The sequence below is a fragment of the Panthera onca genome, chromosome D1 (genome assembly GCF_046562875.1).
Source record: "Panthera onca isolate mPanOnc1 chromosome D1, mPanOnc1 haplotype 2, whole genome shotgun sequence".
NCBI classification, from domain to species: domain Eukaryota; kingdom Metazoa; phylum Chordata; class Mammalia; order Carnivora; family Felidae; genus Panthera; species Panthera onca.
The window spans coordinates 29817332-29844505 of record NC_138348.1 but is presented as its reverse complement, the minus strand read 5'-3'; the positions used below and the strand labels follow the sequence as shown (position 1 = coordinate 29844505).

The window sequence follows — 27174 nt, the reverse complement described above, 5'->3', positions numbered from 1 at the left end:
TTTTTTCCTGCAAATCCGTTTTTTTTCTCTCTCTCTCTACAAAGGCAATGTGAATAGGGGTAAAAGGAGACAAAACTTGACCTTTTGTGATCCCAGCATTAATGGGTCTGTTCATAATTCAATCTATGTGTGTGTGGGAGCATCCATGTGGAAACATAGAGGCCTGAGAGACATAAAGCCTTTCCCTTTAAACATTATCTGACCCTATCAGTCCCATTCACAAAAGAAGGCTTACGTATGCATATGTTGAAATAATGCACCATCTCATTGTGCAGCAGAAAGCCTACACATTCTACTCTTCATTCTCCGTGGAAATGCAGCACGGAAGTGACACTTGTACAGAATTTGGGAGAGGGACAAATGAGCAGAAGGTAGCAAAAAAAATAAGAGTATTCGATGAGGAAAAGACCAAACTTCTGAAAGAATGCAAATGCACACCTGTCTATAAACATACACAGAGGTTTTTGCTTAAAAACGTACATTAGGTAGTTTGGTCATGTTTTTACGACACATTCATGTAACTCTTGAATTTATTAAATTCTTGAAATGATGTAGATGATTCAGATTTAGATTTTGGCACAAAATAGTATTCTGCTCCTAATCATTCTAAAACGTATGCATATTGAAGTTGTATGTTCTGAGCTATACATTCTGTACATTGTAGTTTGGCTATTATGAAGGAGGTTTTGAGGATCTCCTGGTTTTTCTAATGATGAGTTCAGCTGTTTGCCTGATTGCTATGTGCCCGTGAGTCCATTTATGTTAGTAAGGAGGACTCCAGAGAACTTTGCACTAAATTATCACTTGAAATCAGCACAAAGGGCTGCAGCCTTTATGCAAGGAATGTCATCTTGGCATACAATACATGGGGGGGGTGGTCTCCAAGCTAGGTTAGTGCTTAAACTTAAGAACAAGAAACTTTCTAATTTATGACATAATTAAGAAGAACCAGAAAGGAGACAGGGAGATGAAAATGGGTATTTTAAATTTCCTAAAATCTCTTCTTGATTTCAGGCCCAAGGACACAGTGTTTTCCGGGTTAAAAAGAACCATAACCCAGACTTGATGAACAAAGACTAGAAAAGACATGAGAGCCTATGAGAAAAGTAAGGTATCTCTTGATTTAGAAGGATGGGTTGCAGTGTAGCTACAATAGAACTTGAGGTGTGCACCATTTCTTATACCACTTCAAATGCTCCCAACTTTTTAATAGTTTCCAGAACCCTTCTGAAATGGAAAATATCTTGGAAGAAGACTTATCTTGTTTCCAGCCAGAGGGCCCTTCTGTGTGCTGCTTTTAAGCCTATTCAAGAGTCTGACATTCCCATCCACTCATAGAGGAAGGAGCCATTAAAACAGAGACATTTAAAAAATTTTTATTTCCAGCGTAGTTAACATATAGTGTTATATTAGCTACAGGTGTATAATATAGTAATGCTACCGTTCCATATATTACTCAGTGCTCATCAGGAGAAGTATACTCTGATTCCCCTTCACCTAAAATAAAGATATTTCTAATGCCTTTATAAGGCTATTTTGATGGCAACAAGAATAACGTCAGCTACACCTTTTGAGGAAGGTATGAGAATGTGCCTCATAGGCTTCTAACGACAGGAGTATAATGAACCAAGAGTCCCAGATACTGTGCTCTGAAATCCATCGCCAGGTTGATATCAATGGCTGAGGATACTGAAGCAGGTCTAACTCAGGGAGTCATAGGACTCCTCTGAAGGACAGCTTTAGGTCAAGGATACACCATCAGCTTCACCGCTGTGAAGCTTAGACATTCCTAAGACTGCACCGGTGTCTAAGATGTTTCCATCTAGTCTGCCCTTCCTCTCTCCTTCACTTGAGTTCAAGCCTGCATTTCAGTCTGATAGGTCTTGCAGCCTTACCAGAGTTCTCCCCATTTCTCTCAAAGACATTTCTTCTAATACAATACATACACATCTAGTCCTATCTTGGTATTTATTTTTCAGAGAACCTGGAATAACTTTTAAACCAACAATAACAAATTGCATGCATATTTCCAATAAATCATTTCCAAAAAATTAGTTTAACATGTAACATCTCCTCAAAGTAGTCTTATGATACATACATTATTTCTAGGTTTAATGTGGAAAAATTACATGAAATAAAACAAGGTTTTAAGATAAAACTATAGGCAGCAGAAATGTAAATCTCAGATTTTATGATGTTTAGTTTGGATTTTGAACTATATCTAGAAATGAAATATTTTTGTAAAAAATAAACTGTGGGCAAAATAAATTTTGAAGTAATTCTCCCCCTTCCCAACATTTTCATTTCTCTTCACTACCATGATTTCACACTTCTGAATATGAATTAGGGTCAAAACTTGACAGCACTCACTTTTTCTAACCAAACACTAGAAATTACACATCATAATTAATATAATCACTTTCAAAGTAATAACATAGAAATTATTACCATAACATATAGAATATATTTAGAGACTATTACATACACACCCACACATATACTCACAAAACACACAAAATATATTCCCTTTCCTGCATATTTGATTTTTTAAGCAAACAGAAGGCATTTGAAGCCATAGCTGATCAAGCAAATATGGGACCAAATAACGTATCGTACATGAAGAACACTGAAGTATATAGGTATTAAGTAAGCATTAAGATGATAATAAAGAAGAAATAACAAATAAACATGAATACTGTTGGATTTTCCAGAAAATATCATTTTCATTTCCAGTGTGGCTAACAAGGTGGCATTTGAAATGATATATTTAGCATAATGATAATTTTCCTGGGCCGCTTCAAGTTTTCAGTTCCAATTAAATTATAGACTTGCATAAAATATCAAAAAAATAATTACAATACTTAAAAGGCAGAAAATATCTATCTGTTCATTCTTTTAGGTGTTTTATATTTATCTCTAATAATAATTTGTCACTGTGTTACATCACATTATAGATGTAATTTTAATGCTACTAAGTAGAGAAATTTATTTGTATTTCTTAAAGTTTACCATATCAAGATACATGATAGATTCAATTTAAATTACTATAAAACATGTAATAAAACTCTCCAACTGGGATAAAACATTTCCAAATGAATAGAGTGTAATATTTTAAAATTTGTAACTAAAAAATCTAGTCTTTTAACTTGTTAATATTAAGTAGAATGAGTGAGAACTGTAACTTAAATCTATACAATTGTTATTTGCTACATCTAGAAACTATTCAAGTTGAATATTTCTTATGAAATATTCTCTACTGAGATTACCAATCTATACTTACAATATAGTCTTTAATAATGGACATATACAAGTCCCAAATATTAATTTGAATCTCTAATTCAAAGACTTGAATTCTCTGAGGAAAATGTGATGCATTGTACCTGTTCATTTTTTGTAAAATACATAATTAGCTGGACAGATGCAATCACAATGATAAGAAAATATTAAAACCCCAAAGCTTGGATAGATTTCTTTGCCGAAATGTCAAAAGAGAATGACATGAAAATTTAATTTTCATATATTCACATTACCTTATTCTTTAAGTTGATTATGATTTTATTTACTGACAGTGGTACATGGGAATTAGCAAATTCATGATCTCTCCTCAGAAAGAGTAAATGGCTTTGCATTCCAGGAAACTACATGAAAATCATTTTCCCCTTTTGTCTAACACCAATTTTGTATTATTATTTCATTTATGGAATATGCTGTCAACTTCACAGCATGAGCTTTGGAGAGAAGGTTTGCTTTAATAGTTCTTCATTATAATATTGCCTACAGAATCTTATGATTAGCTCATTTAAGCTTGACATTTGAAAACTACAGTTTTTCCTTGCTAGGAGATAACATTGTTAGCATTTCTAAAATTCAGAACAATAACTCCATTCCTAGAAACTCAGAAAATAAAAATAATATTTGGTACTTATTCAAAGTTTAATAAAATCTTAACCTTTTCCCTATGTTAGCATGTGTTAGTTATAATTTACAGATTCAACTTGCATGTAATAATTTCCTAATTTAGGAAATTTATGAGAAAGTTGTCAGAAGTATTTTCAAAAAATTACAATATTTATTCTTTCAACCATATAATTATTTTTCAAGTTGCCTAGATCAATAAAATGCTTCCAGTTTTGACCAATTTTTTTTCCCATTTTGTTGCTATCAGATAACTATAGCTGGTTCACTATCAGAACCAAGTAAAATATGTCTTAATTTTAAAATGAGCACTCATTATAGTTTTGTCATACAGCTTAAAAAGTAAGTTACTTACTTCTTCTTGTGCCTTATGGTGTTCCTTCGCTGTTATTGAAAGAATTACTTTTTTGGTAATTTTCTCTTTCTGTTCATCTATAGCCAGGTTCAACTAGGAAAAAATAAATAAATCACATGAAAACAGGCACCTACTGACACCTAACTGCAACATTTATTCAAACAACCAATTTAATATAATCATGGAAGGTAATTTCAAACTAATTTGGCCCATACTTATATGAAAATGAACCCCATTTAGATTAAGTTGAAAGTTCATTTTTATATTTAAAACATTTAACACTGAATCTTTCACTTCCATTTTTATTGTTTTTAAGTTTACTAAAATATGATTTGGGAGAGGATCCTTAATTGCAGACATTTGATGAATACTTTTTAAAAGTATTTTATCAAAATGAGCATAGCAATTTTTTTATTAGGCTGATAGTTTCCTATTACAATTTTTCATTGCCAGTAGGGAATAAATTGGCTGTTGTTAGATCAGAATAAAAATTCAGGAACATAAACCAAAAGCAAACATCAATTCAAACACTCTAGAACAGTTCAAAATGACTTATAGTATTTCATGACAAAAAATAGTGTATCTTAAATACCTGTACAGTTACCTACAACCTGATCCACTTACAAAGGCAGATAAAGGTCTACTATTGCTGCTAACCCATGTTATAAAAGGTGAATGTGTCCATTCTGTATTTCTTTATAAATAATCCCCATTGAAACAGAAGCTATTTTCAATGAAAGGAAAAAGCTGAACTAACACAATAATATTCACTCAGCAAACTGGTATTAATAGAAAGAAACAGCCTAATACAAAAACTTGTGAATTGGAATATTTAACAACTCTCAAGAAAGGGACTTGCCATGTTGTATCTCTTTGTTGAGGACTAAGAATGAATAATGGCCATGCTTTTGTTTTGTTTTGCTTGTTTTGTTAATGTTATTGCTTTAATTCGTGTTTCTCAATTGTATACTTGGAAAATAATGTTTGAGTTAACATGAATCTTTAATCCATACCTTGCTTCAAAACCCATATACTTGAGATACAACAGGGGTGGGAATCAATAATACAGTTTCCTCAATCTAGTTATGGATATATGCTACAAGAATAGTATCAAAACTGTGAACTCTTCATCCAATGACAGGTAATATAGCTCAGTATATCCTAGATTCTGTCCTGGTAGAGGGGAAAAGCCCAGGAATCCTTAGGTGATTTTGATGATCACCCTAGACAAGGAGTTGACAAACATGTCTGTAAAGGGCCAGAGACTAAATACTTTAGGCTTGGGCGGTAGGGCATACAGTCTCTGTTGCAATTGCTCAATTCTGCCTTTGAAGCATGAAATAGACAACACATAAGGGAATGAATGTAGCTATGCCTCAGTAAAACTTAAAAAACAGACAAAAAGTGGCAGGCTGAATTTGCTCAGCAGGCAACATTTGCTGATCCCTGTCCTAGATTGAGAACAGGTAAAAACAAGTTTGTTACCAAATAATCATCATGTAATATACAACATGATGACTACAGTTAACAATGCTGAATGGTATATCTGAAAGTTGTTAAAAGAGTAGATCCTAAGAGTTCTCATCACAAGGATAAAACACGGTGTTTTTCTTGTGTGTGTGTGTGTGTGTGTGTGTGTGTGTGTGTGTGCGCGCCTAATAGGATGATGGATGTTAACTAAACTTCTTGTGGTAATCATTTCACAATATATATGAAAGTCAAGTCATTATGCTGTATATCTTAAACTTATACAGTGCTCTAAGTCAATTACATGTCAATTAAACTGGAAAAAAAATCATTATGTGAAATTATTCTTAGGATCACTTTCCCCAAAGAATATTTTTTCCTGTACTGAAGTAATATAAAAACATAATGTTAAAAAAAGTCAAACATCTACCTCATGGAAGCCTGTGTGTGAGTGGTGGCACAATATAGTTGTGTCAAGTCTCCATGGCTATTTCTTAATGGGGGGATTCTCATCTCAGGGAGAGATGGGTGAAGAAGAAGGGCTGGGAAATATTCACCAAGCTCATCCATTTCTTACAAATTTAATTTCCAAATGCACAAACATTGAGAGCAGATCTTTTTTTGCAGGAAAGCAAAACACAACAAAAACAGAGCTACTAAACTCTTTGGTGCCCCAGCAGTAAGTCAGATTTTAATGAGGTTTCCCAGAGGCGTGACATTTAGAACTGCTTCCACATAACTCTTTAAAAGGTGGGAATTTTTTTACCTTCGAAAGCACCACAGTTGGAAAAATCACCTCCATTCTAATATTCAACTTCTGAAGAAGCACTATACCAATCTACATAAGCTGAGGACTAAACCTATCAACATTATTGGAAAACATCATATGCATACCAAATAGAGAATCCAGTAAGATATTGAGAAATGAATAGTTAATAAAATATAAAGATACACACATGGGCCTTTTCTGGAAACAGACCAGCCATTCCAAAAGAGATTTTAATACAATCATCTAGAGAAAATTATTGAAAGTAAAAAGTCAAATTCAGAGAGTGCATTTTCCCCATAAGGTATAAGTAATATGCAGTGCTGGGGTGCCTGGGTGGCTCAGCTCAGTCATCTGGCTCCTGATTTTGGCTCAGGTCATGAACTCATGGTTCATGTGTTCGAGCCCCGCATCAGGCTCTGCGCTGACCGTGAGGAGCCTTTTTGGAATTTCTCTCCCTCTCTCTGCCCCTCCCCTGCTCATGCTGTCTCTCTCTTTCTCTCAAAATAAATAAATAGAAACTTAAAAATTTTTTTTCCAAAATAATATGCAGTACTAATAACATCTTTTCTTCAAGACCCATGTCATGACAACAATCACAGGATTTTTCTCTCCTGTCACTTTGGAGGAGAAGATCTTGTTTCTTCATTATGACAAAATCGCATGCTTTTGATTTACTGTTCTCATCTAAAATGTATGAAATAATTTTTGTCAATGGGTTATATATTTCTGAGGCTAATTTTTCATATGTAGAGAGGGTAGAAACTTCAAATTAAAAATTAAAAAAAGGATATTGTCCTAAGTGAAATAAGTCAGAGAAAGACAAATACCATATGATCTTATTTATATGTTTAATATTCACCCCCTTCCAAAAAAAATATTGAGCTCATAGATAGAACAGATTGCTGATTGCCAGGGGAAGATGTGGAAGGTGGGTGAAACAAGTAAAGAGGGTCAAATGGTACACATTTCCAGCTCTAAAATAAATAAGTCATGGGGATGTAATGTATAGCATAAGAACTATAGTTAATAATACTATATTGCATATTTGAAAATTGCTTAGAGAGTAAATCTTAAAAATTCTCATTATACACACAAAAAAATTATAACATTATATGGTGACAGATGTTAACTAAACTTATTGTGGTAATTTTGCAATATATACAAATATCAAATCATTTTGTTGTACACCTGAAACTAATATAATGTTATATGTCAATTATACCTCAATAAAAAAAATAAACAGAATGATGGCTAAAATTTGTATGTAACTATGAAAAACCAAGTCTCTACCAAATAAGGCAGTGAGAAACACTTTGTTCTAACTGTATCTTACCCTTTTTAAATGTAAGAAAACATCCTTAAATATTCATTGTGTACATCAAAATCTAAAGCTAAATAGGAAGGTTTAATTTACCATTTTTGTCAGGTGTTGTTGCTAAGATTTTAAAAATATGTAACAAATATTAGCTGTCCAAAATTAGGTTAAAGTTGGTCTCATTAATATTAATGGTAACCATACTAGAACAATCAAGAGACTAGTGAAAGACAGTAGCAGAAATGGAAAAAAAACAAGAAACATAATGTCTCTGTCAAATAAAACTGAACAGAAAATGCTTCAAAAAAAATCCTCTGGTTAGAGAAACAAGATTAAAAAGAAGTAAGTTTACCTTAGCCTATTCAGGAATTAAGAAAAAAGTCCGCAGAACTATACCTGAAGCAACAGGTGTCAATGAAATGATTCTCAATGACTTTTACCTTTCTGACTATATCTATTTTATATAAAACTATTAATGCTAAGGTAGCAGGCATTATATTTTCTCTAAAGCCCTAAAGGGTCATAATTTGGTAATATATAGTTCTATATAACATATATAGCCTGTTGTGACTATAATAAAAAGTGCTCTTAATTTGAGGAATTCTTCAAACATTTGCTGGTTCAGGAAGCTCAACTATGGGCATCCTAGAGAGGACAACAGATTCAAGACCTCCTTCTGGAGAAATACAGACAAAGCAGCAGTGATCTTTTGTGTGTGTCATTAACAGTACACGGCTTTTCTTGTTTTTTTTTTTAACTTCTCCCCCAAATATTTTAAAGATGTACTTTATAAAAACCATAAAGATTAAAAAGTTTTAACTGTGTAAAAGTTTCAACATGACAGTAAGATCAAATAAAATATATTTTATAGTAGAAAATAACTTTAAATAAACTCTGGAGTCCAATTATTAATACCTTTTAAAAAGGTACAGTAATCAAACAAGCTGGTATGATCTGTCTACTTAACTACATATTAACATTCTAGATAGGTGCTAACCAAAGAGCCCAACCATACTCTCAGCACTCTGAACTACAGTTCTGCACGTACTTTTCTCTGTATTCAGAACAGCTAGTGATTCAATTGTGAAGTAGATGATATGCGTTGTGTATAATGTCCTTAATAAATCAATGTAACACAACACGAAAACGGAATCTATCTTTCTATCAAAAATCTAACTTTTTGGCTGGTAAATTGATTTAATAATAAATTATTTGATCCATATTTTACATGCAGATCAATATAGGAAATACAGTTTAGCATAAACCACAGGACAATCAGCGTTCATATATATTGACAAGTTTCCCAATGGTCTGTTAATATACAAAAGACTGGGACAAATTACTTATTTATATATACAAAACATGGTTATAAAGGCCAGCTGCAGGTATTTTTTTGGAAAGTGCATTTTAATAAGGTCCTATTCATTTAAGGAACAAATGGGGAAGAAGTAGTTTGCACTACAGAGTTTAGCGCAAGAGCTTTCTCTTTTTCTAACCACGAAATCAATCATTTGTCCAGACTGTGGGAGTCAGAGTTAGTTACTGAAAAGAGCTCCGTATATAAACAAGTCAATAACTCATTGTGTGTTATTGTCGAGCTGAAGAAGTCGGCTTTCAAAAAGCTGCCCCTGCTTCTCTCAGAATGAATGTCACTGTATTCAGAGACTGGGAGAGAGTCCTTTGTTTCCAGCCATTGCTGGCTGCCATTTATGTATGGGAACAGGAGGGTGGCTGCTAGGAGTGTGGGGGAAGCCACTATTTGGTATCATGGATGTCCAGGAAAAACTGAATTTTGTCAACCTAAATCATTTGTATCTGAAAATGCCTTAATGGAATTGATACAGAGTGTCCATACACACAAAAATATTTGCTCAAGAAGCAAAATGATAATGAGTCTATGCCATTTTAAAGTGAATCAGGCTGATGTTTTTAGTTTCCTACCTGTCAACAAAGATGAAGCCAAAATATAGGCAATGGTTTGAAAAGTTCAAAGTACAAAATTGATCTGGTGAACAAGTCAACATGTCAAATGAGCACTATCTGTTTGGGCCATTAATATTCAGGGTTATTCTTGGAACTCTCAAAGTGTGTGTGTGTGTGTGTGTGTGTGTGTGTGTGTGTGTGTGTGCGCGCGCGCATGTGGGTGAACTTCTCTAAGGCATGATTTTATGTGTTCAACACTTGTGATAAGTTAAGGAAATTTGAACTATTTTTTTTACTTAAAAATTAAATACCCTTTAGAATTGAACTGAATGTAAAATTCATAAGATATAAATATTATCATAGTCTTATTTATTTCATCTTAGTATTTATTAAAAACCAACTAATTTATTTAAAATCAAACTAGGAACTGCGAAGAAGCAGCAGACCAGGATTCAGGATTTGCAATTAGATTGAGCAAACAAAAAATACATGTAGATCTGTTTAATAAATGGTCTTCATTTGGGGCCAGGGGAGATGGTCTCTAAAATCTTTAAACAAAAGCTTAGCTCTTAATTAGATAAAGTTGGAAATGTAGGTAAAGAAAGTGCTGGGAGTCTATGGCTGAATGCAACTGATCTCATTTCACCTCACAATTTAGAAAGCCACAGCATTAAATAATATAATATGCTTCCACATGCAACAACTGTGCTAGACATTTGCCACATACAACTTGGTTAATAGCAAAGTGAGATACAATTGAGGAGACAATGAAAACAATAGGAAGTGAGAAATGATGTATGCATGATGTAGATCATAATTAATTGTCAAACGGAGGTATAAACAACACAATCTACAAGTACAAAGGTCAAAAATATTATTTAAGGTGGAGATGGAAAGGCAGAAACAATGGGTAGTATCTAGCTAGGAAAATAAGTAATAATATAGGACAATGTTATTAGTAAATATTAATTAATGTTGCTAATTAGTAATTAGTTACATGATAAAATTTGTTCTAAATACAGTTAGTGAAGTGACTTGACATGGCCTCAGGAGGGAGAGGAGAGAATACAAGCTGAGTCTTGAAGGAAGACAGAGAAGGGCAAAGCTGATCCAAGCGAGTCAGCCTAAGGCAATGGTCTGACTGGAAGGAAGCTTTCATACTGGGGAACAAGAACAAAGATGGCTAGTGTGATCCCACACATAATCTATTTCTAAACTGAATTATACAGTGGAGTTTATATGTAAAATGCTAGTGTTGTGATGATGGTATAGTGACAACTTTATATCATTCAGTTCTTAGCTTTGCCTTGGTTCAGCCTCATCTTCTCAAGCTGTATACTCTTACCTCAGTTCCAGTCTTAGACATCCCTTAACTAAATCCTGACCTGGCCTCCACTTCCAGCCAGGTTGTCTCACTTAAGTCCCTTCTGTAAAGAAATTCAAGAGTGCCACTTTCAGACTTGGGGAAGAAGCAGAACCCTTAGTTCAAAACTGGCTGTGAATTCAGGCTCTGCCACAGGTTAGTTCTGAGACACAGGGCAATAGTGAGGTTTATACAGCCCAGGCCTTCTACAGCCAGGGATTCCTCTCCTGTCCTTGCTAATTCTCTGGAAAAAAAAAAAGCTGCTTTTACCATAGCCTGTATCTTCTTGAGGACAGTTTGTTTTAAGGGAGCACTTACAAAAGAAATCTTTGTATATTTAAAAACCAGCAAACAAAACACCACCATTTTAAAACAGTAACACTTTAAAATGTTTTTTAAACATTTTGTCTAAAAGGATGCAAAAGACAATTCTATTCTACATAATACTTTACCTACAATTTATTTAACATTTAATTAAAGAAACAAACTGTTTTGGGACGCTCGGGTGGCTCAGTTGGTGAAGCATCTGTCTTATGCTCAGGTCATGATCTCACGGTTTGTGAGTTTAAACCACCACCACCCTCAGGCTCTGAGTTGTCAGCTCAGAGCCTTGAGCCTGCTTTGGATTCTGAGTCTCCCTCTCTCTCTTTCCTTCCCCCGGCTCATGCTCTGTCTCTCTCTCCTTCAAAAACAAATAACCATTTAAAAAAAATTTTTTTTAATAAACTGTTTTAAAAATCTCTTTTCTTTTCTGTTTTTTTTTTTAAATTAGTTGTAAGCAAAGTTTAGCCCTTTCACTTTCCATGGGAAAAGTGGCACTGAGTTAGCCCTGACTCACATGCCAGATTAAAAACTTTCCACCCAGACGTCTGTCACAACTGGGAATGCCACATGACCTAAAGTGAACTCAGCTCATCCTCTCAAACTGTCTCTACTCCATTTCTTCTACTACTGCATGCAATTTTGGAGGGACCATGCTATCCAAGCCAGTGGGTCCATGACCTCTTCCTACACCAATCAGCTTCTTTCTTCAAGAGATACAGTGTTAAGAAGGGAACCACAGAAAGACATCAACAGTTGGAGAGAATCTGGCCCATTAACAGCACCTTAAAGAGACATTCTTAGATCTGGATGTCTGGAGCTATTCTGGTTTTTCTACAGCCCCTTTCTTTGGTCTTTCTTTAAATTTCATTTACAACCACCTGCCATCCCATTAAATTATTTTTGCCTAAGCTATCCCGAGACAGATCCCACTGATTGAAACCCACAAACCCTGGGGCGCCTGGGTGGCTGGCTCAGTCGGTTAAGCGTCCGACTTCAGCTCAGGTCACAATCTCGCGGTCTGTGAGGTCGAGCCCCGCGTCGGGCTCTGGGCTGATGGCTCAGAGCCTGGAGCCTGCTTCTGATTCTGTTTCTCCCTCTCTCTCTGCCCCCCCCCCCCATTCGTGTTCTGTCTCTCTCTGTCTCAAAAATAAACATTAAAAAAAAAACCCACAAACCCTATCAGATATATTATGTATGTCCTCATCATAAATGTCCCATTACTTTAGGAGATCTGAAGGAGTCTCTGTTTCTTGCAATTCAAGGTATTCAATTCAAATGTCTTAATAATATGCCAAGTTTAAAGTCCTTCGGGTATTATAAGGGCACCTGGGGTGGCTCAGTCCGTTAAGCATATGATTCTTGGTTTTGGCTCAGGTCATGATCTCGCAGTTGGCAGGATTAAGCCCCGTGTGGGACTCTGAGATGACCATTCTGGGGCTTGTTTAGGACTCCATCTCCCCAGTCTCTCTGCCCTTCCTCTGCTTGCTTGTGTGTGTGTGTGTGTGTGTGTGTGTGTGTGCGCGCGCGCTCTCTCTCAAAATAAATAAACTTTAAAAAAATACAGTCCTTACGGTATTATAATGGGTAATATAACAGGGGTAATGGTTTAAAAATTATCAACATGCTTTTTTTTTTGTCTTTCCAAGTACAAAACTGCCCCAACTACCCTAGATGTTCTTAGGATTTGTCACAATAATATCAGTTCTGACATGTATGACAAAATTGTGCAACGAAACAATATCCTTGAAAACCAGACCATTGCGTTTAGAGATGATCTGCCTCTCAAGAAAACCCTTAACTCCTCTCAGCATATAAAAAGCTAAACTTAGAAGACTCAGCCCATAAATGTCCCTTATAAATTAAGAATAATGACTGACTGCTGTTAAAGGTTTGCTAGAATTAAGAATAAGGAAGATACAATGTAGAAAAAAAAACTGGAGCATGCCATTTCCTTCTGTCCTAGAAAAAATGTAGGAAGAAGTCTCAGAAAGAGAAGCAAGTATAAAATAGCCAGAAAAATTGAGTATTAAGTCCCCCTTCTATAGGGTGTTACTTGGGGAGGAAGAAAAGTATCAGATCAATGGAAACAATTCTGGGACCAAAGGGTCTTCTGCTTCCTTCCCCTCAGTATGGACACAGGGAGGGAGCTGTCCTATAGCACTAGGACATAGTCACATCGACAAGATGACATGGTATAGGCTGCCAGAGGGAGACCTGAGGTTTAGCTTACCTGAACAAGCCTTGGTTCCTATGTGTCTTAGGACTTGGAAGTAGCTACTTGGAAGTAAGCTGAGAAGTTTGCTATAGACTATGGGCATAGTGAGAGAAATATGGCTCTATAGTGAGAGTAGCACCACAGACCACTCAAGCCAAGGCCAATTAGGTGTCAGTCAGACCTTGGGGTGGGGTTCTCTAATACCAGAGGAAGTCAAGTTTAGGGTGGATCATCTACAAAGCACCACCCTAAAAAAGAGCCTGAGCCTAAAGAATGGGCCTATAAGTTCACATGTTGCAGACCAGAAAAGCATCCAGCAACTAACTGAACAAGGGATATCCTTCCACTGGCAAGCAGCTGCCATGACAATGTATATACATTCCAATGGTCCGGCTAGAAGCCAGGGGTCCCTTTCCCCAATGCCTTGAGGATATGAAAGTCACACAATCCCTTGGTCCATACACCTGAAGGAAAGAGTCTATCTGAGAGAAAGAATGACCTAAAAAAAGCTATTTAAATGATCAAATCAGACTAAGCCTTAAACTGAATCAAACATTCAGTTATTCCCGCCGCCCCATGATCCAATGGGCAAGAGCTCAGGAAGAAAGTATCAATGTCAGAAAATAACTGAAAGTCAGGTAGTCATTTTGCACACAAATTGTGTACACACATATGAGAGAGTCTGTTGTTAGACTGAGCCAAGGAACAAAAGCGAAAACAGGATTTATAAGACACAGGATAGAAATAAAACAGTCAGACTGTACATTTGGGGAGGAAATTGATAAACTGAAACCAACCAGATTGGGTAGGCCAATCAAGGGTAGCAAAGGAACCATTTTAGTTGTTTATGAATTCTCCAAATAAACTTGAGAGTTCAGGTGACAAGAAAGTGTGGCAGGCCACTTCTGTATTGTGTCTGCTTACCCTGTCACTTCAGTTACTCTAGTCCTGCACTGTTTCCAACACTAGAACATTTCATTTCTTTACACCAAGCAATAAACCCCATTTTCTGTCACTCACTAAAGTGACTATCTGAATCAGAAAATTCTTTGCAAACTGTAGTTAGGATTCTGAGGCCCAAAGAGGATAAGCCAGATAGGCCACTATCCTTACAGAAAACTGTCTGCATATGGGTTAGACTCAGTGTGATGCACTTTACATCTCCAAGAAGCATATTTCCAATCATTATTGCCTGCAGTGGTGGAGACAATCTATCTTCATCAATCCTTTGCGGCCCATCTTTGGTCCATCTTTGTCTATGAAGTCCATTCTGGCTTCGTCCTCTCTCTCTATGCATATATGAGCTAAAATATACTACCATATACTACAGATCGTGCTACCCCCCCTTTATTTCACTCTTTTATCTAGTATATTTACTAAATTCCAATGTTGATATAATCAATGCACTATATTGGTTCTGTGATATGAATATCAATGAGATGCCTCTGTACCTTCAGAGGGCAGTAAGAATTGCAGTTCAGCAGTCCCTAATAGTTTTTCCTGGTGCCTGTCTGTCCCCGTGGCAAGGATAAAATGTTTTCATATCTTCAGTACATTCAACTATAATGGGCAGACAGCAGACATTCAATAAATACCTATGATGGATTTAGTGATGAATAAGAATCCTCAGATTCAGAATGCTTTTATTTTTCATTAGACAACTATTTCCTAAGCGATTTGTTCAGTGTTATGAAATAGGGATTTTCCGGTCAAGTAATTTTCTTAAACACTAGGTTTAATCAAGATAAGTGTGTTTCTTTATAGAATAGTACCTAAGAGCCCTTAAGATGCTAATAGATATTATTGATAACCATAAGAGCACCTCAGGGGTATCCAGCCAAATATACTTCTGGAAATGTGACAAGAGACCAACACTTCTCAAACTGGTCTTGAGAGTTGAGGATGGACCTCTAAGAGTTTACAATAGACAGTACCCAGATAGAGGTAGCATAACTCTCAGTCACCAACATAGCTCAACCCTACTTGCTGTGCTTCTCCGAAATTAATCTACAATTCTCCGATGTAATTTCTTTGTACCTTGAAAAAGATATTCTGTAATACATCTAAAAAAATAATGACCAAGACATTTCTGGGGAAAAAAGAAGAAACAGTAAGACTAATATTAAAATGTATATTAAAGTCATTACAGTACTATATCACAGTGTGTAGCATAAGACGGAACTAAAAAAACAGATCAAAACAGACACAATGTGTATACTTAGGGCTTTATTACACATTAAATGCAATGTAAGTCCACTGTCTCTTAGCCACAACTCCAAAATCCAACATTCTCTGAAAACTGGATTGTTTTCGGAACTCATCAGGCAGCAAAAGCAGCAAGGACTGATTTATAAACTCTACTTCTCCCACTTAATGTGAATGTTTCGCTGTGAAAATATTAAAGTGATTCATTCATTCCATGGAACTGTTTCATACCTCACTGAGGTTGTGACATAACATATGGTCAATGTACTACAACTCTTAGCCACAACTCCAAAATCCAACATTCTCTGAAAACTGGATTGTTTTCGGAACTCATCAGGCAGCAAAAGCAGCAAGGACTGATTTATAAACTCTACTTCTCCCACTTAATGTGAATGTTTCGCTGTGAAAATATTAAAGTGATTCATTCATTCCATGGAACTGTTTCATACCTCACTGAGGTTGTGACATAACATATGGTCAATGTACTACATTACTTTTCTAAAATCCAAAATATATCTGGCCCCAGGGTAATCAGACAAAGGACTGTGGTCTGAATTTCAAATCAACAAGGAAAGGGTGGATTGTTAAATAGGCAGCACCGGCATGGACAACTGACTAAAACTTCAGAAAATACGTCAGATCCGCTTTTTACTTTACACGCTTTTGGTGACTTCAAAATTTAAATTTAATAAGAGTACTAGAAGATAATTTCTGATTTGTAAAGTCTGAAAGGAAAATATCTCTCCAAGTCTAATATGGGTAAATTTAATTAAATCAAAGTCCTGAACTTATGTACCTCGAAAAGTAGATTTAATAAAATTGAAAAGCAACAATACACTGAGAAAATACTTGCAATGTGACAATAAGTCAATACCCCTAATAAAAGCACTTTTAGGTACACTAAAAATTATTTACTGTTGCTTTTTTTATTTAGTGATTTTACAAGTTTATATATGATGCTATGTTCACCACAAGCACAGCTACCATCTGTCCCATTATATCTCTATTACAGTATTGACTGTATTCTTTATGCTCTGCTTTTTATTCCCATGACTTACTCATTCCACAAGTGGAGGCTTGTATCTCCCATCAGCTTCATCCATCTTGCCCAAACCCTGACCCCACTCCCCTCTGGCAACCATCAGTTTAGTTTGTTCGCTGCATTTATAGTTCTAATTCTGCTTTTAGTTTGTTTACTCATTTTTTAGATTCCATTCATGAGTGGAATCATATTGCATTTGTCTTTCTCAGTCTGACCTTAATTCACTTAGCATAATACCCTCTAGGTCCATCCATGTCAGGTAGATTAAAAAAATTATTAAGGAAAAGATAAACACCAAAGATACTAGGAGCAAAGAAAATGAACACACAATTTATAAAAGAAAAAAATACAAATGGCAAAAGAATAAATGCATAAAAAAGTTCAATATTACAACTAATAAAATAATTGAAACTAAAACAATGATCAAAAAGATTTCTAATGATAAGGATTAGTGAATTTAAGGATTAATGAATACAGGGAAAATGATACTTTCATGTATTGCTGGTGAAGACACAAATGCTACAGCATTTAGAGGCAAATTTGGCAACGTATATCAAATCTTTAAAATGTGCACAAGCAGGGGCGCCTGGGTGGCTCAGTCGGTTAAGCGTCCGACTTCAGCTCAGGTCACGATCTCGCAGTCCGCGAGTTCGAGCCCCGCGTCGAGCCCCGCGTCGGGCTCTGGGCTGATGGCTCAGAGCCTGGAGCCTGCTTCCGATTCTGTCTCCCTCTCTCTCTGCCCCGCCCCCATTCATGCTCTGTCTCTCTCTGTCTCAAAAATAAATAAACATTAAAATAAATAAATAAAAAATAAAATGTGCACAAGCTTTGATCCAAAATTTCCAATTCTAGAAATTTTTCAATAGTAAATAATTATGGACATACACCCAAAAATTGACTGAAACAATGATAAAACGATGTTTGCAACAGTAAAGAGAACATATAATATGTAAATGTTCAAAATTAAGGGGATTAATAAAAAAAAAAAAAACCTATAAACTAGAATATAATCATCCATTTATGATGGATGGAGGGGCGCCTGGGTGGCTCAGTTGGTTAAGCATCCAACTTAGGCTCAGGTCATGATCTCACAGTTCATGGGTTCCAGCCCCGTGTGGGGCTCTGTGCTGGCAGATCGGAGCCTGGATCCTGCTTAGTATTCTGTGTCTGTCTCTCTCCCTGCCCCTCCCCTGCTCATGCTCATGCTCTGTCTGTCTCTCTCAAAAATAAATAAACATTTAAAAAATGTTTAAATAAAATAATGTTAAGGAATATTTTATAATGGAAAGTGGTAACAATGTATTAACTGCAAAATAGCAAGTCTCAAAAAGTAAGTAAGATTTTAAATATATATATCGGTATAAAAAAGGGCATACACCAAACCGTTGAAAATAGCTACTCAGAATAGTGAGATTATGGTTGGTATAACACTCTTTTTTCCTATTTACATCAGCTTATTTCTATACACTAAATTTTCTGTATTATTAATATATACACTTGCATGAATCTTGTAATAAAAAACAGGCTCTTTCTAATATTGCTTCTTTGATACTGACCAATATATCTGATTTACTACTTATTTTAAAAATCTGCTCTCCTTCCACATTTGCTCCAACTTAATTTCCATTTTTTTCATTTTGTCTAAAACTTTAAGGGGCACCGGGATGGCTCAGTCAAGTGCCTGACATCAAGGTCATGATCTCACAATTTGTGAGTTTGAGCCCTGAAGAGCCTGGAGCTTGCTTCACATTCTGTGTCTCCCTCTCTTTCTTTTTTTTTGTCCCCCTTCTGCTCACTCTCTGTGTCTGTGTCAAAAATGAATAAGCAATAAAAAATTTTTAAAAATATTCATTAAAAAAATAAATACATCTTACAAAATTTTTAATGTTTTATTTTTTGAGAGAGAGAGACAGAACGCAAGCAGGGGAGAGGCAGAGAGAGAGGGAGACACAGAATCCGAAGCAGACTCCAGGCTCTGAGCTGTCAGCAGATGCCAGGTTGGAACCCACAAATGTGAGATTGTGACCTGAGCCAAAGTTGGACACTCAACTGACTGAGCCACCCAGGTGCCCCATATCTCAATCTTAATAGATAAAATATAATTCAAAGGAAAACAATAATTTACAAAAAGAGACAAAACAGAAGATCAAATAATATTAGCTTCTTTGCTTTTAAAATTGCCAACAGCCTACTAAACTGTTTTGAGAGAATGGGTGGTACAAATGGATAGGGCAATGGAAGGTTTATGAATTCTTATTTAATAACTGCATTAAATTATATTTATTGCTTCTTAAAAGTGAACTGAGATGAAAGCAAAGGCAGGGTAAGAGATAAGAGTGGGCCTCTTATTGTCTACTCTGTCCCACTATTCTGGGCACTGCAGACACATTGTAGCATTTAACCCTCAAAAGCACTTCAGGAAGTTATGTAAATGATGCTGAAAGAGGTTAAGTAACTTGCTCTTGAACACAAAGCAAAGAAAATTGAAGAACTATGATTCAAATCCAGGCATGTCTGCCCCCTGTGCCCATGGTTTTTAATTATGTCTTGGGTACATCAGAAAATATGATTAATAAATGAAGGAAACAGCTAGATCGTAACAGACAAATTGGCACATTTTTCCTCCATATTAAAGCATATGATTATGAAAGCACAAGGTTAAAAAATCAGAATTCTATTAACATGAACTGATTTTTTATAACATTAATAAGAAAATAAATTACATTTGGAGACTTTAGGAGAATTTATTTTCGAGATTTGCACAGAAAAAGAAACTGGTTTAAAATCTATCAAATGTCAGAAATCATTAGTGAAACATATTGAAGTCACTTGTGTAATTCCTAACTTTCACTTCATCTCTAGAATTATCAAAATTAATACCCAATGTTATTTTTCCAATCTTAAAATATCTATTTGTGCATTCTAACACAATTGATATAATAATTAATGAATAGTATTAACAGTTTTAGATTTTATAGGTTAGATCTCTTCCTATGTACACATATAGAAATATAAGTACATATAAATTATATATGGATTTTATGTTTATAGAAATGGTATCACTGCCATATTATTTGGCAGCTTGCTATTTGTTGCATGGCAATGCTTTCAAATGTTCTATAAAAAACATCTTAAGGAGATCTATAACTACCTAGTACTTACAGGTATTAAAATTTCACCCAACTTGGGACACCTGGGTGGCTCAGTCAGTTAAGCACCCGACTTCGGCTCAGGTCACGATCTCACAGCTCGTGAGTTTGAGCTCTTCGTCAGGCTCAGTGCTGACAGCTCAGAACCTGTAGCCTGCTTCGGATTCTGTGTCTCCCTCTCTCTCTGCCCCTCCCCCACTCATGTTCTTTCTCTCTCTCACAAATAAATAAACATAAAAAAAATTTCATCCAACCTTTTCAAAATTTTTCAAACAAGAAGTTTGGGCTAGAGTAAGGAGCACAGTGTCTTTTTATTTGCATACTTCCTTAGCCCTTTTGCTCCTGGGAACACATCATTTTTGCTGCCATTTCATTGAAGAGAACTTAGTCACATGGCCACCTCCAACTGCAAGTCAAGCTGAGAGATAAAGAGTAGCTGTGTTTCAAAAAAAGTGGACAACGATTCTGCTGGAAGGTGAGATGTCTTCCCCATACTTGCTCTATATGTCACACAGGTGACTGTGTGATCTACTGTCCAAACCAGGACATGCTTGAGAGTTAAATAATTAGGCTGAGATAACAAATGACCTTTAGGACTGTTTCAGGAAAATTCTCTTCCTCTATTTCTCTGCTTGATAGAGTCTTCTCTAACCCCTCTTCAGGTTGCCTTTCCTGAGGCAATTGGTCATCCATTTTGTGTTGCTGGAGGAGTCTATTCACAACACTAGCACATCAGCTCACACATTTGTTTTGGTTACTGTCTTTCCACTATACCAGGAAATGGGCCAAGACTCTCCACTCTTTAGCCTAAGTCGTCCTTGAGGTTATTGATCCTTTTCCCATTCCATTTGGTTCTAGTTAAGAGATAAAAATCATGGCAAACTCTGCCACTAGGGAGTGGGACAATTGGCTCAGTCCTGACTAAACACAGAAAAATACCTGGATTTATTTAGGAGTGACCAAAATTGAGACAGAATCCTTCCATGAACTTTAATGTGTGGTCACTGAGGAAAAAAAGATCCTCTAGTTCTCATACAATGTATCAGCTGGTATTGATCTCTAGCATATTGTTGCCATATAGGAATGCAGACCTAAAAATTGGATATTTTCTCAATACTTGATCAAAAACTTAAAATCTTGAATAAGAAAAAACATACATACCTACATTTTGGTTTTACCTCTTTTTTTAAGCTCCAACTTAAGGCAAAAATCTGACCATGTCACTATCCGCTTAATGATTCCCTACTGCTTACAGGATAAAAACTCAAGTTCCTTATCACGGTCTCATCTGGCTTCTTCCTCCTCACTTGCCGCATCTCCATCCCCATCACAACTCTGATCTGCCCTTATGCTATGCCACAGAAATTTCCACATTATGATACTCATCAGTGCCCCTGCACCCTGAAATTCTGAAAGAATCTCAAAATCCATTCTTTACATCCCCTCATCCCATTCTGAGTCTTCTCCCTCAACACTGGGAATCACCACCATAATTACTGTGTTATAACCCTAAGTTTTGCTCTGGGTCGGGAAAGATAAAAGGGTAAATAAATAGTAGATTTCCATAAATCTGGGTTGTACCACACATACACACCCTCATTCAATCACTCACACACAAAGTCTGCTCTGGTTTACTTCATCCAGGAGGACTGCTGTGGTTTATTTTCAGTCCTAGGCATAGGAGCCCATCTCTGATACCCTTGCCATGCTTCTACAGTAACTGTGCAGGGTGCTATCATAGCATTTATGCAGTGAATAGGTATCTCTTACAGTCATTTCTTCCACCAGACTACGAGGTCCTCTGAAGTAGGCTCTGAGTCTATATCCGTCTCTGTATCTCTTTTGCTTGGCACATAGTAGATACTTGACAAATACTGGTTAAACTGAACAGAACTGAAGACTTGGGAAATTACAGAATTCTCAAAAGAAATTACAGAAATATCTGAAGTGTGGTTCAATATATACATAATATTAAGGAGAATAATGACTCCATCTTCTGGTGGCATCTTAATTCATCTACATCTGGCCTTTTAAAATTATATATTGGATGACCTTCATTACAAGGTTAGGAAAGGGTGGAAAAGGGAACCTTGGGGCTGAATTTTATTATCAGTTCTACCCTCTCTAGAGCCTAATGTCCATTCCTGTGTCAAAGCCTAATGCGGACTTTATGACATGCTTTTCCTCCCCTGGTGTTGTCTTACGTTCTGAATAGGAGCCACAACTCTCAGTTGTCATTCCTACCAAAGTTTTTTTTTTTAGGCAAATAGACATTTATTGTATAAATCTGCACCTAACATGTAAATTCAAGATATGTTAAAAATTCATTTTGGTTTTCAGAACTTGACCTGGGTTCTAAGTTTTTAACTGTCCTGTATTTCAAATCTTGCTCATTAAAAAAATAAAGCTAAGATTTTAGTATTGAACAGTGGTTTGAATTTGGATGTTGGGACAATTGATTTGTTTACCCTAAAATGGATTCCTACCTGTTTTCCAGAATTTTGGACTTCTAAACTTTATCTAGCACCTAGATAATTGGATAATTTTGATATTCAATATTCACCATCATCATCATCATCCATCATTAGAGAAGAAAAAATGTATTGAGGGCTTATCATGTGCCAGGCACTGTGCTAAGCATTTAATAAAGATGATTGAGAAAATCCAACTATTACAGAGGGCCGAGTAAAGTATGTTTAAACTATTTGTTCCAAAACATGACCCAAATCTCCAGACACAAACTGTGAAATCTCTGTGGAAAAAAGAATTCTCCTCCTGAATCTTCCTGAGTTTTGTATGTGTCATGTGTACAGCATTTTGCATCATGATCCAAAAAATATGTACTGAATTCTTATTATGTGTCAGTCCTAGGATATAGTGGCTTTGTGAGACACTTCCGACATAGAGCTTAAAATCTTAGAAAGCAGAGACAGACATGTGATACACAGCAGCAAGTAGAAGTATGGGATTTCTGGGGACAGCCAACCTAGGCTCAGGCAAGAGAAGGAAATGTTCCTCTGACATGTTATTAGGCTAAAAACAGGCAAGAAGTAACTGAGTCAGGTTGATAAGGAAGAGCATCATAGGCAGAGAAAATGCAAGAACCACCATTTCCACAAAACATCTCATAGAGCATCTTACTTAATTTTCAAAATGATCCAGAAAGGAATTGCTACAGTCATTTTATAGATGAGAAAACTAAGACTCAGACATCAGATCATTGAGTAAGATTAGAACTCTTGTCTCTCAGAATCTAAAGCATTTCCATTCCTTCCAAAAGTGCCTGCATCAGTTCCCTATTGGACCAGCAGTTAATAAACTTTTTCTCTAAAAAGACATAGTAAATACTTTAGGTATTGCACACTAAGAGGCAAAATCAAGGCTAAAACATCAGAATTTAAATAACAAGAAAAATAAATAAATTTCCATATATTTTTTATAAATTTCAAAATATAATAATAATTGTGTACAATATTTTATAATATAGGTTTACTACTGGGAAAAGTGAAATTCTTTGGGGAGAATAACATTTCACTTAATTGGGGTTCAAAACTAGTGTTCCCTACAATCAAACAGATAGCAAAAATTCATTTGTGGAAATCATTCTTCACTTGCGGATCATACCAAAAACGGTGACCAGTCAGATTTAGCCTATGGGCTACAGAGCTTAGAACCCCTCTATTAAACCATAAACATCAAGAGCAGCACTGTCAAAAATTTAATGTGAGGTTCATTATATAATCTTAAATTATCTAGTAGCTACATTTAAAGAACAGGTAAAAATAAACAGGTTAAAGATAGTTTAGTAATTTATTTAACCAAAATACTGCCATTTAAAATTATAGTCAATACCAAAATTATTGATAAGATACTTTGTCATATTTTTTTCATGCTGACTCTTTGAATTCCTGTGTGAATTTCACACAGCATGCCTGAGTTTGGACTACTCATATGTCAAGTGCACACAGATCTAGAAGACAGGTCTGTGTTAGAGCCTAAGAATACATAACTGAAAAAAGTGGATCATACAGAATCTATGTTCCACTGAAGAGTATGAATTTTGTCTAAAAGTTGCAACTGCCACTAAGCTCCACAAAATGTTGTCATATGGAAGGGTGATCCAATACATTGCTAGCTGTTCCAGATTTTCTGAGGAATCAAAAATGCAGAATTTAGTGTAAAAACTCATCATTTATAGGTGCTTGTAACTAATTTTTACAAATTTTATACACACTCACAGGTCAAATAATTTACATTTGCATACTAATTCTGGCCATGACCTCCTTCACATTTATGCCTGGTCTATCTTTTCAGCATTTAAACTATAGTATAGATAGGGACTCGATAAATTATAAGACTTTCAAGTGAAGGCAATAAATATTTACAAATAAAATACCTTGAGCATGTCAAAGGAATGATAATGAATGATAATAAAAATAATTATGGAAATAATCACATCCATATTTTCAACCATCTTATCACAAGTTTACTCACTGAGGTTCTTCAATAGTATTTTGAATAACAAAAATCTTTAATTAAAAGTAGGCATAACCACAATAGCCAACAGGTGGAAGCAACCCAAATGTCCATCAACAGAAGAATGAATAAACAAACTGTGGTCCACACATGCAGTGGAATATTGTTTAGCCCTAGAGGAAAGCAATTGTGCCATATGCTGCACCCCGAATGAAACTTGAAAACATGATGACAAGTGAATTCAGCCATGCACAAAGGGACAAATACCGTTATGATTCCACTTACATGAGGTACCTAGAGCAGTTACATTCATGGAGACAGAAATAGAATGGTGGCTGCCAGAGGCTAAGGAAGAGGGAGATGGAGAGAGAGTTAATGATTAATGGATACAGAATTTCAATTTGGAAAGATGTAAAAATTCTGGATGCATGGTAATAATGTTTTCACAACAATGTGAATGCATTTAATGCCACAGAATGTATGCTTAGATTAAAATGGGAAATTTTAGGTTATATACTTCACCACAAAAAAGTGGTGAAACATATTTTAATAAGAAAAAAATGCTCATTTTTATTTTTTAAAATATCTTAAAGGAGTGCAGTAGAGCATTTCAAATTCACACAAATTAGATAAGAAAAAAACATGAAATGATGAAAAGTTAATGATAAATGTTTTGAAGTGTCAGTTTTTCCTATCCAAAATGCACGCTGACTGAAATAAGATTAGCAATGTCAATTTGTCCAAAATGTGGTAAAACTCCTTTGGATGCCTAAAAAAAGTCGTTAAGTTTGATTGGTAGTGAGCATTCCATTCACAGTAGTCCCCCTTATCTGCGGTTTCATTTTCCAAGGTTTCAGTTACCCCAGGTCAACCACCACCTGGAAGCAGATGATCCTCCTGATGTAGTCTCAGAGGGTCAATAGTAGCCTAATGCTATGTCACTGTGCCTACAGCATTCACCTGACTTCACCTCATCATGTAGGCATTTTATTATCTCACATCAGCACAAGAAGAAAAGGATGAGTAGAACACAATAAGATATTTTGAGAGAGACCATGTTCACATAACTTTTTTATTACAGTATATTACTTTAGTGGTTCTATTTTCTTATAGTTACTGTTGTTAGTCTCTTATTATGCCTAATTTATAAATTAAGCTCTATCATAGGTATATGCTTATAGGAAAAAACATAGTATATAGAGTTCTGTATTATCTGTGGCAAACCACTAGGGGTCTTGGAAAGTATCCCCCACAGATAAGAGGGGGCTATTGTATATGTAAATAAGAACTTCCAAAGTTTCTTTTTTTAATTTTTTAATGTTTATTTATTTTTTTGACAGAGAGAGACAGAGCATGAGCAGGGGAGGGGCAGGTAGGGAGGGAAACACAGAATCCAAAGCAGACTCCAAGCTCTGAGCTGTCAACACAGAGTCCGATGTGGGGCTCGAACTCACAGACCGCAAGATCATGACCTGAGCCAAGGTCGGACACTCAACAGACTGAGCCACCCAGGCGCCCCGTGAACTTCCAAAGTGTCTGAGAATATTCCAAAATAGTTGCTTACCTGTATATTTTATATACTCCTTTCCAATATTCTTTTTGTTTTTTATTTGAGAGAGAGGGGCAGGTAGAGGGGCAGAGGGAGGGAAGCAGGGGGAGAGAGAGAGTGAGAGAGCAAGAGAGAGAGAGAGAGAGAGAGAGAGAGAATCCCAAGCAGCCTCCACACTCAGAGCAGAGCCCAACTTGGGGCTCCATCTTACAACCCTGGGATCGTGACCTGAGCTGAAATCAAGAGTCATATGCTCAACTGACTGAGACACCCAAGTGCCTCCCCCTTTCCAGTACTATTTTCACAATTACTGGGGATTTGTACCAATAACAATAATCCTTACCTACCTCAAAGATTAAGAACTTGGAGGGTATTATGCTAAGTGAAATAAGTCAGTCAGAGAAAGACAGATATCATATGTTTTCACTCATATGTGGATCTTGGGAAACTTAACAGAAGACCATGGAGGAGAAGGGGGAAAAAAAAGTTACAGAGAGGGAGAAAGCAAACCATAAGAGACTCCTGGGTACTGAGAACGGACTGAAGGTTGATGGGGGGTTGAGGAGAGGGGAAAGTGGGTGATGGGCATTGAGGAGGGCACTTGTTGGGATGAGCACTGGGTGTTGTATGGAAACCAGTTTGACAATAAATTACATTAAAAAAAAAAAGAAAATCAATGAGATAACTTCAACCCAGAAAAATCACATCATAAACTACAAAGCACTGTACAAATATGTTTACCAAAGAATTAATAAAGCAAAGGTCAATTTTCCCCTTGTTCCACCCACAATATTACATATTCTGAAATCAAATCTGAATTAATAATTTACCAAAATGGCTGCTTTCCTCCAGCCACATTTACTGGCAAAATATTCTCCATTTCCTCTAATCAACATAGAGACAAAAAGTTCCACCTTGCAATTTTTAAGTACAATTTCATAGGGCAAATGTTTCCCAAAACTATTTGGGTGTCTCCTCTCTGACCCAGATAGATTTGCATTTATAGAGAATTCAGAACAGGATGCTCCTAGCTCAATACTTTCACCATTCTAGTATCAAAGAACTCTCATCTCCATTTTCCAATGCAAGGTCTGTGTTTGGAATTCA

The 27174-nt window shown here is 35.9% G+C and overlaps 1 protein-coding gene across 2 annotated transcripts in view; it reads right to left on the bottom strand.

Annotated features, from left to right (window-relative positions):
- Positions 1-27174, bottom strand: part of DCDC1 (doublecortin domain containing 1) — a 484878-nt gene that overhangs the window by 259891 nt on the left and 197813 nt on the right. For both annotated transcript variants that reach the window (XM_060606272.3, XM_060606273.3), the window contains one exon: positions 4271-4363. In XM_060606272.3, the coding sequence (XP_060462255.3) occupies positions 4271-4363 (93 nt within the window). The remainder of the gene's footprint in view (positions 1-4270; positions 4364-27174) is intronic.